Genomic DNA, 12,909 nt, shown 5'->3' with positions numbered 1-12,909 from the left:
AGGTACGGTTCAGAATCTGAAAAATGGCGGCTGATCATCAGAAAACCAAAAAGTTGTCCGTGGCATGTTGAAGAGAAGAAACCCCAACAAATGAATTTCTAATAAGAGCTAATACGGCAAAGAATGAAAAGTGAACCTAAACTTAACTTACCACTTCCAAAAAGAAGTCGACGTGCGGCCTTTTATGTACAAAGAATCTGACTGGGTGTTTGTCAATGACTACCTGCAAACAGAAAGACAAGAAAGATGCTCAGGACAGAGTGGCAATCATAAACAGAGCTGTTTCATTGTGTGTGTGCGTGTGTGTGTATGTGCGTGTACCTTGAGGATGAAGTCTGGAGGTGTACCAGATGTGTGTGTGTGTGTGTGTGTGTGTACCTTGAGGATGAAGTCTGGAGGTGTACCAGATGTGTGTGTGCGTGTGTGTACCTTGAGGATGAAGTCTGGAGGTGTACCAGATGTGTGTGTGCGTACCTTGAGGATGAAGTCTGGAGGTGTACCAGATGTGTGTGTGCGTACCTTGAGGATGAAGTCTGGAGGTGTACCAGATGTATGTGTGTGCGTGTGTGTGCGTACCTTGAGGATGAAGTTTGGAGGTATACCAGATGTGTGTGTGCGTGTGTGTACCTTGAGGATGAAGTCTGGAGGTGTACCAGATGTGTGTGCGTACCTTGAGGATGAAGTCTGGAGGTGTACCAGATGTGTGTGTGCGTACCTTGAGGATGAAGTCTGGAGGTGTACCAGATGTGTGTGCGTACCTTGAGGATGAAGTCTGGAGGGGTACCAGGTCTCACTGTGGGTCTGAGGACTCCATCGTGATGAGAGTGGATCAATGTCTCGTCCAGATCCAGAACCAGAACCTTCCTCTTCACAGAGTCTAATATATACACACACACACACACACACACACACACACACACACACACACAAAGGCTCATTTCTGAAGCACTCACATACCAGTTATGCAGTTATAAAAGCAGTCTAACCTGTATGCGTTTCATTCTAGCTTCTACCTACCACCCACACACACACACACACACACACACGCACACACACACGCACACACAGGTGCTTCAACAGAGGCTGTCGAAACGAGTCTGCTAAGAGACTGGGAGCATTTGTGGGCATATCCTCGATTTCTGAACGGAGGTTACAAAAACAGCATTCATCTCTCGCTCATTCCAGTTTCCAGGCCGTCTCCAGACTGCTCTGTAGACTTCTCTATAGACTGCTCTCCAGACTTCTCTATAGACTGCTACCCAGACTGCTCTGTAGACTTCTCTATAGACTGCTCTCCAGACTTCTCTATAGACTGCTACCCAGACTGCTCTGTAGACTTCTCTATAGACTGCTCTGTAGACTTCTCTATAGACTGCTCTCCAGACTGCTCTGTAGACTGCTCTATATTGCACGTGTCAATAAATACACAGTGTGTGCATATATGGATTTAAATCCATCCATGTCTGTCCAGGTCCTAAATCAGAGCGCTATCTAGTAAGACGGATATGGTATCTGCGCTATAGTAAGACAGATGAATACAAAATCAATAGGCAGTGGATCTAATCTAGACCGCCTGACCCTGCCCTGAGTTCTGGAGGAGGCTGGAGGCGCTACTGGAGGCGCTGTCAGAGTGTGTGCGTACTGATGGACTGCTGGAAGACACGGGTACTCACTGAGTCTGGTTCTGGAGATGGGAGACAGAGGTAGGGTGTCATACCGCACCGTCTGGTATTGGATTATCTGCATGAGGAAGTGACAGATGAGGTGTTTAGACAAGAGACTTGTAGTACAAAGTACAGTAGATAACACAAGTGCCTGTTTTTATGGTCAGTGCTAAGAACACTCACCCAAGCCGTGGATAAACTGTTCTATAAAGCCTTTAGGGGCAATGAAGCCTGAAAGCTCCCACCAAATTGATCCGGTCTCAACTCCCTACATGGACAAGCCTGATTGGGAAAAGTTTAGTCTGAGGAAAATGTGTGTCTGCCTATAATATGCTTGGCAAGATCTGAAAAGCAAGGCAGCACAGGGTCACACTAGACCTGGCTTCTTTTCGTACATCCAAAAACGTGTGTGAAAGCCATTTTGGTTGTGTCACCACCTGTAAGCAGTTATAAACTGTAACGCAAGCCGTGCTCTCTCTCTCTGTCAGTCATGTTTAGAGGAGAGGAGTGGACACCAGGGGAGGAGGCCACTCCAGAATATTGAGATGCATCCCCCATTGTCTCCGCTCCTTCCTTCCAACTTCCTTCTTTCCTCCCAGGTTCCGGACACCATGGAGTGGATACTGTCCTCTACTGTACCGGCCTCGGGCTCCGCTCGGCAGAAGAGGGCTATTTATACGCCCCCAGCTGTCCATGGGTGTCAGCGGAAGAGGGGGGATGAGCGGAAAGGGATCCTTGTCGCAGGGTGACTTTGACGGGATGTCGCTCGGGGCCTGGGTTGATTTGTCCAAATCCTGGAACAGGGCCTCCCTCCAGGGGTCCCTAACATGCCCTTTCTCCTGCCTGGCAAAAGCTGGCCCAGCCAGGCTGGGAAAGCCTGCTGAGAATGGGCTGCTGGGAGCCAAAGGGAGAGTGTGTGTGGGGGGGCAGGATGGGGGGTAACCCTGCTTCTCCACTCTGTAATGCAGTGTACCCCCCCCCCCCCAATCTCCTCTGATCTGAACCGACCTGCTCCCTCCTCCGTGTACGCTGGCTTTCTTTTTTTCTAGGAGCTTGTGCACTGTTGTCTTGGAGATTATGATGCAGCTGGCTTACCCTACGTTTACATGGCGCCTGCCACTCTGGTCAGACTAGACCGAACAGCCTAGCAGCATACGCGCTGGTTTATCAGTTATAGCTACACTAATCGAAGACTGACAGCAGCGCAAAGCAACAAAAGACGTGTTGGAAAGTTGGACATTTTATCTGTGTGTGATTTTCAACTTCCAGATAGACACATGGAGCTACATCATAATGAACTAGCCTCCATTTTTCGACAGGTCTAGGCCTAAACTTCACATCCCACTCAATGGGTAGACTAGCCTCTGGCCTGTGTGTGTATGTGTGCAGAGGGATAGTCTCTATGCCTATGTAACTCATATTGAGGGCTTGGCCCAAGGCTGGATTCCATACCTTCTACGAGCTCTCCCGCTTGTGAGTCGGACACACTAACCGTTGTGCCAAGAGGGACATCCCCCCCAACCTCTAACCACCACCATTATACCTGGGACTCCAGGACATTTTTACTTGGTTAAGCCAAGGAGGTAATCCCTCAAACTTCAGCCGAATCCTACACTCTCCACTCTGCCCCAGCTCAGCATCGAGCACAACAGTGACTGCACACAAACACCACTGTCACCATAACTGCAGTACTACACCCAGGGTTACCAAACCAACCATGAGAGGTGTAAGATGTGGAGTTTGCAGTGCCCTCGTTGGCACTAGTTGGTTTCTGTAAAATAAGGCTGAGTGAATCATCAGGTTGTCTTGCCAGATGTAGGGCCAGGCTGTGTATATGACACAACTGGAAAGTGACCACGTGGCCGTGGTCTATAGAGGATGAATGGTTGTGTGATTGAGATTAAGAGGGGCAGCAACACCAAGAATTCCACCTGATAGAGACAGCACTGACAGGTGTGTGGGCAGGAGCACACGGGGGTACAGGTGTTAAAGTCATATAGTTAATTCTCACCGTGCGAAGGTGCTTCCTGAGAATATACAGGACGAAGCCCCATATTCTGGATGTTACTCCGAGGAAAGTGCGGATGCCAAGTAGACACTGTCGGGTCTTCAGCATGACGACGACCCCTGAAGCACCCACTCAGGAACAGTACTGGGCAGGAATGACACCTAGCCCTCCCAGACACGCTGATAAAGGCGATGGGTTCTTTAATTAAGTCAATTTGCCCCTTTAGCTTCCTGACTGAGTAGCCGAATTTACCACAAGACCATCTAATTCAGACTGAGCAAACGTGTGGGTCTACCTCCGCGCGCCCGCTGCACAAGCTCATTGATTAAAAAGCATCGGCGTTGTGCAGTAGAGGGAATTTAGACATTTAAAAAACGTAAACGGGACTAGACTTTTGTACGACTGCTACCAGTTCACCACGCAGCCCGCTAGCCAGGGAAGCTAACCTAGCGCGGTAGGGTGACCACCTTGAACCCTGGAGAAAAACCAAACAGCTGCAAACTTTAGGGCTCCCCGCGGGCACGTCCCTAGTTAATACTCGTCTTCTTTACGCGGTATCTCAATTCAATTGAGAGAATTGATACAAAAAATAAAATAAAAAACCCAGAGTCCACATAAAAACTGTCTGTAGTTTACAGCGAATCCGGAATAGAGCTGCGAGCCGCCATCGCCGCCTTGCCGTCACTTCCGCGGCTTCTTGCCTCAACCCGATTCGAACCTGCCGGTTGCGCGCAGCACGTCCCCGTGGGAGGCACGCGAACAACGTGGACGAGCGACGAGCACAGGTGGCCAGGTGTGTTTTTGAACGTACTGTACAATATAAATGAGGCAGTGCACAGCAGTCTTCAAATCATTTATGTAATTATTTTTTAAATGTTTTGTGGTTCAGCAGCTGCTGTATTTCAACACACTGCATAGTCAACTCAGGACTGACACTATAAATAGAGGCGTTCATATAGTAGGCTAAACAGAATACAGAGAAGAAAAGCTAAACTTCCACTGCTTGTGTTGGCGCTGATGTAGATGACGTTCACAAAGCTTGGATGATGAGTTCCTAGGATGGGCACATCCAACACAAAAGCCTTCTCAAGTTTATTCATCAGCCTGTCTGTGCACATTCATCCACCGTAGACTCAAGCTCACACTCCAGTGGTGAGTGGTTGAAGCTGCAGACAGGATTACACAGGACAGGTGAACTGAGGTTGGATATCCATGGGAGATATGGGAAATATGATTTTTTTTTGTGTAATTGCTAAATTCATTATAGCATAAAAAAAACATTCTCAATAATGTGTGAAACATACATCAACACCAACATACCCTTCAAAGGCCTGCATTTACTAATCAGCTTTCAACTGCAGTTCAGTTTAGCATTGCTATTTCTATTATGAAACAAATCAAATGACAGTCTACACTGTTTTCATCCACTTGGTTCATAACCATGTTCTTCCACTTTAAATACAAAATGTTGTGCTGATTTTTTGTCAAATGTTATGACAGGCACGTCGCCATCCTCAGCCTGTTTCCAACTTCCACCCAAACCTTCACACCTCTGAAAATATCTGGAGGCACAAACTGGTAATGTCATAGCTCAAGCGCTTGTAGTTCTTTACACTCTCGATCCAGTCTGTGAGTGTCTTTTTCCAACTGTGGATCCAGTCTGTGAGTGTCTTTTTCCAACTGTGGATCCAGTCTGTGAGTGTCTTTTTCCAACTGTGGATCCAGTCTGTGAGTGTCTTTTTCCAACTGTGGATCCAGTCTGTGAGTGTGTTTTTCCAACTGTCGATCCAGTCTGTGAGTGTATTCTTCAGAGTATTAATTGTCTGAGGTGGGAGGAGCAGTGCGAAGCAGAGCGACCCTCTTTAGCGGGCCTTCCTCCTGTCCTACACGTCCAGGTCGTCGTCAGGGTCCTCCTGGTCGAAGTCATCATTGGCGTCAGGCTCGTACAGTATGCGCCCTGAACCGGGCCCGGACAGAAGAAGGGCCGACTTCCTGGGAGCACACGGGAGACGGAGTCATGACGATAACACTTAATGCACACATTCAAACAAGCACCAATTCCACATACAAAATTAAAACCCTCTAGATTCACTTCAACTACCCTGTTTGACATAGCAAAGGTGACTGTAGCCAAAAGGTGACAAGTTTGCAGGTGTGCCGATAGCTGCTGCTATCATGTACACTCAGGTGCAGCCAGACCCAAGTTATGTAGACGGGACAGAGCAAGCTATAGAGCTGCCAGTCCCAGCTAAAGACAATAGCAGGCTCAGCAGTTGTTGAGATAAAAAAATGCCACCGATCATCATATAATATAATCATACTTTTCTTTACTGAAGACGAAGGGAAGGGCCAGTTTTTCTTTGGCTTGGCGCTCCGTCTCAGACAGACGGAGGCTGAAGGTCAAGTTGGCTGTCGGATCCGCCTGAGGAGGCAACAAAAGAGGAAAGAACACGCCTTAGCGTGTTAAACATTTTTTTTTCTCATTGTCACCTATGGGATTAAAATGCCTACGAGTCAAACGGGTGTCCTACCGCCGTTTCCTCTGCGCTGGTCTGTGTGGATCTAGGTTGACTGGCCTTGCTGTGGATCAAGACTGTGAGGTCCTCCTTGATACTGAAGATCTCCTCCTACAGACATGGAAACTGTAATGACGTTTGCGATACGGCAGCACAAGTACCGGGTCTCTCTCATGAAGATCAACCATCCTTGCTCAACCCATCCGCGTCGGCATGCCCGGGGCGGGACTAGAACCCGGGTCTCCCGCTTGGCACGTTTCTATCGGTTACACTTACATCTTGCGTAATCTTTCCCGTCTTCGAGCGCCTCGTTGTTTTGGCGATGGCGGCGCATTGTCCTCGGGGCCCGGTCGTCACGGTGATGACAGAGGTGCCCAGGTGGCAGATGCTCCCCACTGTCCCGCGCTGGTGCAGGTCAGAGTGCAGCAGGCCGACCACGGTGCTCACAGCGCCGCCTGGTATGAGCCCAGCATGGAGAATCAAAAGCATTCTGGCATTTCACAATAGCATTGATTTTACGTCATGAGTGGTTATGGTAAATGGACTGCACTTGTATATAGCGCTTTTATCCAAAGCGCTTTACAATGGCCTCTTAATCCCCCATTCACACACACACATTCACACACCAATGGTGGAAGCTGCCATGCAAGGTGCTAGTCAGCTCACTGGGAGCAATTTGGGGTTCAGTTCATTTGGGGTTCAAGGACACTTCCACGTGTGGACAGGAGCTGGGATTCAAATCGCCAACCCTGCTACGATCATTGGACGACCCCACGCTCTACCTCCTGAGCCACAGCTGCCCCGAGCGTTAGGCGTGATAAACTATAATGGAGTGGTTTATTTTAGTCCATTAACAGCATTTAAAATCACACTGAGGCAGAGCAGGTCAATGCTACAGCAGACAGGCTTCAAACCACGACAAACCTTTTTTTAGCCGCTGAAGTGTCTGACAGACGCCAGCAGGATTGTGATGCCTCAAGATCCATGTCAGAGAGTCGATAACGAGAGTCGTTCCTTTGGGGTGGGGAGACTGCTTGAGGAGAGTGACGATGTGCTCTGTGGTGAACTGGTGGACAGTGAAAGGTGGGTTTTCGTTCCAGCCAAGGGGGTCAGTGTAGGCGTCGTGAAAGTGTAGCCTACATGTGACAAAATGAATGACAAAAGCACAAAATATAAAACTGTCTCCAGGCATCATTCCCCATAGTGTTCGCGGAGGACTTTAAATTTAAGTCACCGTTGAATAGATGATCTGTTCAGTCCATCATGGAGTTCCTCCCTGCTGATCTCGAACCCCAGTACGTGGACAGTTTCCTCCCTAAACACAACTTTGATGTCAGCATGGCCAATTATAGCCTATGATAATATGCAGATGACAACACGGTTACCTGTTCAGGGCTGCGTTAATGTAGCTTTTGAGGAGGTGTCGACCCGAGTAACTCACAGAATCTGTAAATGGGAAATATGTATAAATTTGCTGAAACAATTTCACACGTCATACCTGTTCTATTTGCTTGTACTATGGCTGCAAATAGCCATGTTACTCGATGCAATGAAATGCCGTACACAAACACCCATGCAGCTGTTTAGTTGACCTGCGTACATATTTACCCTGTAAAACAATAAATCCCCCTGCTTCGACTCCGTTTATTATTTCCAGTAACATGATGGAGCTAGTGTTAGCTATCTATCAATGTAGCTGCTACCACCGCGTGCTGTTTCTCGTCTCTTCGTCCTCCTCGAAAACATCCAGCCAGCTAGCTGTATCGCTCCACTCCCAAAGCCTTGGCAAGAGTTAAGAAATGACACAGCAAAGTCCATATATCGGAATGATTAGTAATCAGATTGTGTCAACGACGTGGACATCTGGATTTTTGTGTGCCTTGTTTTCAAAGCTAACCAGCACTAACGTTAGCCACTGTAGCTAGTTTATGTATGCGTCGAAATCAACAACTACATATCCCAGAGAGCTCAATAATGGCTCGTGGGTAATGTAGTTCCGTTATCTCCCACTCTTCGTATGTGTATTATACAATGCCTCGGTATAAACTACTGCTCCCAGCGAAGCTCAGGGGTCTGTCAGTGCGTTGTGGCAACCACAAGGGGTTTTGCATTCAGTTGACATCGCTGATGGCTCGAGTGAGGAGGGCGCGCAAGGGACGAAGACACGGAGACGGATTTTAATCAAACTACAGCTCGTTTGTTGCCTGTTGTGGAGAAAATGACCAAGTTCAGCTAATTCGTCGACCCAACGCTATTCAAACCTAACGTTGCGGGGCCTACTTGCCTTAGTTTCCCCCGGTTACTTTGCTTGTTGGTTTAAGATACAAAACTAGTTTGATTGCCAGAATTATTTATGCAATAGCTGCTGTGACGAAGAAATTAGCTCGCTAGCAAACAGCTAATCTTGCCCTCGTTTTACCACACAACGGGACTCTGGGGGCTCTTCACAGACCGAGGAAGCCTCGTCTCTCGGGCTGAACTGCGGTTGGAGGAGTTGTTTCGAGTCCTTCGTCCTCGGCTGGGGCTGCTCCGAGCAGCAGTCAAGCCGGGTGCGAGACAGCGAGCGGCGGCTACTAGCCAGCCACCAGGGCCTTGCTGCTGAGGGCGACAATGCTTGAAATAATGTCTGAGCACCAAGGTATGTTGTAGCTCTGTTAGATGGTTAAGTTGGTCGGCTAGCTAGACTAGGTCTGAAAGTGTAATTTACATGCATTGCTAATTAATCTTCACTTCATATAGCTGAGTTGAAAATGTTGCCGTAGTTTATAGAAATAATGTCAGTTTATTTTTCTCTGTTGTTAGTGCTAGGCTGGTGCTAGCAAACCTGGCTTGCAAACTTGCTGTCTTAGTGCTAGATATACTGTACTAAATTGGTAGCCTGCTGCAGTGCTAGCTAAGTTGGTCGGCTAGGCTATCAAAGATGTTAGATGTTAGACATCTAGCTAACGTTAGCACCGAGTGTTGTGTTTATGCAGACAGGAGTATATTAGCTAACTTAGCTAACGTGAGATAGTGCTAACGTTCGCTGTCTCCTTGCGGTCTTGTTAAAAAACCCACCGTCGTCGTCAGAACAGCTTCACAGGCAGACATAATTTGAGCTAGTCAGGTTAGCTAACTGTTAGCCAGTAATGCCATCAGTGCGTGGCTACTCCCGCGTATTGAACCCCTTCAGATTCAACACGTTAGCTGGTTAGCCTAGCTAGCTCTCCCGCAAACTTCTGCTTGACTAGAACTCAACGTTCATCGACATATTTGACTGTTAACGTCGAGCTGGTCTGTGCTAACTGTTAGCAGTTTAACACAAAGCACAGTAACGTTGGCGGGTGGCAAAGTTGGCTAGCCTAAGCTAGCTACATTAGATAAGTTAAGGTTAACTAGCAAGGCTAGCTAACTGCTCATGTTAGTGTGTACTGGCCAGCTCGCCGTGCTATTCGGCAACCGTCGTAGGGAACTAAATTGTCCATTGCTCGTTTAACGTTATGCTAACTAACTAGCCTATGCTGCCATCTAGTTAAATCTCAATTCGTTGCATTTTTCGCGAGGCCATATTAATTTCCCGACCGAACAATACTAGTTAGCACAAGTAGGTGTTAGCTACCAAGCAAACTAACTAGCTAGTTCGTTAGTATCAGTCAGCCTCGTCTTGCTATACACAGGCAGCAACAACAACGATGGTGCGCTTTGAATTAACTAATGTTGGGTCTTCTGTGAGATCGTCAGCTAATCTACACAGCCGCGTACAAGTCCGGCGTGAAACGAGCAATACTGTTTTGTTCTTTGTATCTCATACATTTCATCTCCCTTCTCCTACACAGATTCGTTATTGAAGTGCAAAACGGAGCCTCTGGTAAGCACCCCCCCACACACACCTTGAACTTGTCATTGCACCTGTAAGAATTTGATTACAACATTGTTTGGGTATTGACCTTCATCTGTACATGTTCTACCTGCAGCCTCCAGAGAGGAGAAAGAGGACTGTGGAGGACTTTAACAAGTTCTGCAACTTTGTCTTGGCCTATGCCGGCTACATCCCCAGTCCTAAGGAGGTAGGCTATTCAACCTCGTCCGACTGTTTAGTAACTCAAGACTTTTCGAACTCTTGAGTGCACAAAGTAAAAGTTGTATTTCTAAGCGTTGTGTGTTGTTCCCTGGCCATCTGTAGGAAAGCCCCTGGTCCCCAGCCTCCTCCAGCTCCCCTCACAGTTCTGGGACGTCAGCGGAGGGCGGGGGCGGAGGGGGGGGCAGCTCGATGGGAGCCAGCTGGGGCGACGGGGGGTCCGACCTGCACACCATCCACACGTTCGTCCGCAAGGCCCGTGCCAACAAAGGCAAGAGCATGCGGCGCCTGCACCCGGACAGCAGCCTGCTGGACAAGATGCGACTCAAGGACTCTCTATACGAGAGCCAATCCGCTGGCGGCGGCGGCGGCAACAAGGCCGAGCGCAAGAAGGACAAGAAGATGAAAAAGCTGTCGATGGGCCCGGGCATGTCGATGGGCGGCGCTGGGGGGGGCGGAGACAGTGGCAGCAGTGGTGGCGAAAAGAGGGCCCGCATCAAACGCAGCAAGAACCCCAAGCAGCCCAAAGCCCTGAAGAAGCTGAAGAGCTCGGCCACGCAGAGCGAGACAGACTCTGAGACGGGCCACGCCCACGGGGAGCGGTCGGTCATGATCGACCTGACGGGAGGCGGAGGCGGGGCCTCCCCGCCTAGGATGCAGGGGCTGGCGGCTAAGATGCAGGCGGAGGAGTCGACCCGGGAAGCGGAGATGAGCTCCAGCGAGGGAGAGACCTGGATCGCAGACGAAGACATCATGGTGGAGTCTGGTGAGTAAAAAAAAAAAAACGCTAGAACATGCTGAAATGTGAAATGGCGGTTGAAATGTTTACAAACCGCATTGTGTGATATCTTGTGTGTTAATCTGCTGTGCCAAGTTTAAGGTTGCGGCATTGACTCGCGTCCAGTCAGTCGCTCGCAATGTAATGAACCGTTGGAGTCTGCGTCGAGCGCACCCAGCGCGCTCTTCCCGGTACACTGGTCTCCGCTGATGAAAACGTTCTGTTCCTCTGTTCCAACCCTGCTGCTTTGTTCCCCTGCACAGGTGATGATTCCTGGGACCTGATCACCTGTTACTGCGGCAAGCCATTCGCAGGCAGGCCAATGATCGAGTGCAACCAGTGCGGCATCTGGGTCCACCTGTCCTGCGCCAAGATCAAGAAGTCCAACGTTCCTGACATCTTCTACTGCCACAAGTGCAGGGACACGCGACGGTCGGGGCACAAGAAGGACCCCTGAAGAGAGAGAGGGATGGGAAGGACGACAACCCCCCCCCAAACGCCCCATGTACACATCCCTCTCTCAGAACTGCCCCCTTACCCTTTCCTTTCTGTGTCCTCCAAACACACAGGCTCTGTTCTGCCTCGCCTGCCGCTGGTTTAAGCCTAAGCCGTCACCCAGGTGGCAAAGCGCGTTGTTAGTTTGATAGGTTTCTTTTGACAATCGAAGCATTCTCGTTTATTCATGTTAGATGTTTTGTCACTTTCTGCCTCTTCTGAAAACATGAAACAAGGTAAAGAGCGGGGGATCTATTTATCTTTAACACACATGTAACTGCCTCTCTTCCTCAGTGTTCCTACTAAAACCAGACTGGCTTACTGTTTATTGATGGAAATGTTAGGATGTGCAGACAGATATCCGCTCCCCCCGGTTTTCATTGACGGTGTTAGCAGAAGGTGCATGACAAGTTAGAGAATTATTTATTTAGGACATTGGTGGGCCTTTTTTCTGCCTCAGTGTCCAAGGAAAAGGTAGTATTTTATAATGTACATCAACCTTTCTGGAGCCCGTAATCAACGCCATGCTACTGCCACACCATGACTCGTTATAAACTCGGTTCCTTCCTGCGTCATTTGGAAAAGAAAACGGATACTCTTTGGGGTTTTTTGTCCATAGGTTTCTCTATTAGCGCTAGATGGGCAGCTTTTTTGTTTGATTGTTTTTGTGAAGTTTGTGATAAATGTTTGGGGTGGGGGGGTTGGGGTCTCATACTAGACACACGGTATTCGCTGAGTCAGTATGAAGCCCTCACCCTTGGAGGATGGTATCCCATTCAAACAAATGGCAGATCAAATCTGAATGTTGAAACGATTCCACTTTAACGCACATGTAACAGTTGTGCTACAACGGTGCACTTTTTTTTAAGGTGAGCCCACATGACCACCCTTTTTTGGGGTGTGTCATCGGAGAGTAGATTTGACAGTTTTTCCTCTGACTGCTAATTGTAATTTATAACTATATAAACTAACTCTGTGGGTTTCAGCAGGTTTGTGATGCAGAGCTTATCGTTCCCTGGTCTGGCTTGTCAACCTTGTAGTACAGTTCGACACGGCAACGATCGTTCGACCCCTAAATCGAAGCCTGTTCACTTTTTTTGTTGTTTTCATTTACATTTAGTGGTTTTGTTTTTCATTATTGAAAGACGTCTGATTTGGGAGGATTGATTTTTTTTGTCATTGGCAAAGTTGTGAAGATGAAAGTTGGCGAGTCTAGGCTTTACCATGTAGAAGTGGCTCCAAGACATTTGCATGAATGGTTGTACATTTTTATTTCACTTTTTTTTTCCCCTTTTCAGCTTTCTGAAAAGTGTTGATATGCTCCCAGATCAGAGAGTGAACATAACATGACTGTCTTACTCTAAGTGAAAGTTGTTGTGTACAGAAAATAA

At 48.2% G+C, this 12,909-nt stretch overlaps 3 protein-coding genes across 4 annotated transcripts in view; 1 reads left to right on the top strand and 2 right to left on the bottom strand.

Annotated features, from left to right (window-relative positions):
* LOC311319869 (CTD nuclear envelope phosphatase 1A-like) overlaps positions 1–3,780 on the bottom strand; it is a gene marked incomplete at its 5' end in the record, with an annotated part of 6,756 nt that extends 2,976 nt beyond the window's left edge. The window contains 4 exons of the mRNA XM_084451493.1: positions 152–223; positions 759–877; positions 1,674–1,740; positions 3,676–3,780. Coding sequence (XP_084307619.1) covers positions 152–223; positions 759–877; positions 1,674–1,740; positions 3,676–3,780 — 363 coding nt within the window. The remainder of the gene's footprint in view (positions 1–151; positions 224–758; positions 878–1,673; positions 1,741–3,675) is intronic.
* An 860-nt stretch (positions 3,781–4,640) lies between these two features.
* elp5 (elongator acetyltransferase complex subunit 5) lies at positions 4,641–8,110 on the bottom strand. 2 transcript variants are annotated; one of them, XM_084452369.1, is made up of 8 exons: positions 7,797–8,110; positions 7,574–7,634; positions 7,423–7,503; positions 7,113–7,324; positions 6,465–6,643; positions 6,204–6,299; positions 5,994–6,094; positions 4,641–5,664 (listed from the first exon to the last, which is right to left on the bottom strand). In XM_084452369.1, the coding sequence occupies exons 1-8, from the start codon at positions 7,849–7,851 to the stop codon at positions 5,556–5,558; spliced, it is 894 nt and encodes a 297-aa protein (XP_084308495.1). In that variant the 5' UTR covers positions 7,852–8,110; the 3' UTR covers positions 4,641–5,555. The 2 variants fall into 2 exon arrangements, with proteins under 2 accessions (XP_084308495.1, XP_084308496.1); XM_084452370.1 differs by lacking the exon at positions 7,423–7,503.
* Positions 8,111–8,606: 496 nt separating this feature from the next.
* phf23b (PHD finger protein 23b) lies at positions 8,607–12,246 on the top strand. Its single transcript, XM_084452363.1, has 5 exons — positions 8,607–8,826; positions 10,004–10,035; positions 10,142–10,234; positions 10,351–11,011; positions 11,287–12,246. Exons 1-5 carry the CDS (start codon positions 8,799–8,801, stop codon positions 11,478–11,480), a joined length of 1,008 nt encoding a protein of 335 aa, XP_084308489.1. The 5' UTR covers positions 8,607–8,798; the 3' UTR covers positions 11,481–12,246.
* The last annotated feature ends 663 nt before the right edge of the window (positions 12,247–12,909 follow it).

The sequence above is a fragment of the Borostomias antarcticus genome, assembly GCF_949987555.1.
Source record: "Borostomias antarcticus genome assembly, chromosome: 17".
Taxonomy (NCBI): domain Eukaryota; kingdom Metazoa; phylum Chordata; class Actinopteri; order Stomiiformes; family Stomiidae; genus Borostomias; species Borostomias antarcticus.
Note: the sequence above shows the minus strand (reverse complement) of the source record. Positions and strands in the feature narration are given on the sequence as shown.

What these genes read in the sequence shown, in the direction of transcription:
- elp5 (XM_084452369.1), bottom strand. Translation starts at nt 7,851, where the DNA reads ATGTTACTGGAAATAATAAACGGAGTCGAAGCAGGGGGATTTATTGTT. An exon ending in ATTAACGCAGCCCTGAACAG is followed by an intron (nt 7,504 to 7,573) that starts GTAACCGTGTTG and finishes AGTTGTGTTTAG; the next exon opens with GGAGGAAACTGTCCACGTAC. An exon ending in CGGGAAAGATTACGCAAGAT is followed by an intron (nt 6,300 to 6,464) that starts GTAAGTGTAACC and finishes CCATGTCTGTAG; the next exon opens with GAGGAGATCTTCAGTATCAA.
- phf23b (XM_084452363.1), top strand. Translation starts at nt 8,799, where the DNA reads ATGCTTGAAATAATGTCTGAGCACCAAG. An exon ending in AATAATGTCTGAGCACCAAG is followed by an intron (nt 8,827 to 10,003) that starts GTATGTTGTAGC and finishes TCTCCTACACAG; the next exon opens with ATTCGTTATTGAAGTGCAAA. An exon ending in ACATCCCCAGTCCTAAGGAG is followed by an intron (nt 10,235 to 10,350) that starts GTAGGCTATTCA and finishes GGCCATCTGTAG; the next exon opens with GAAAGCCCCTGGTCCCCAGC.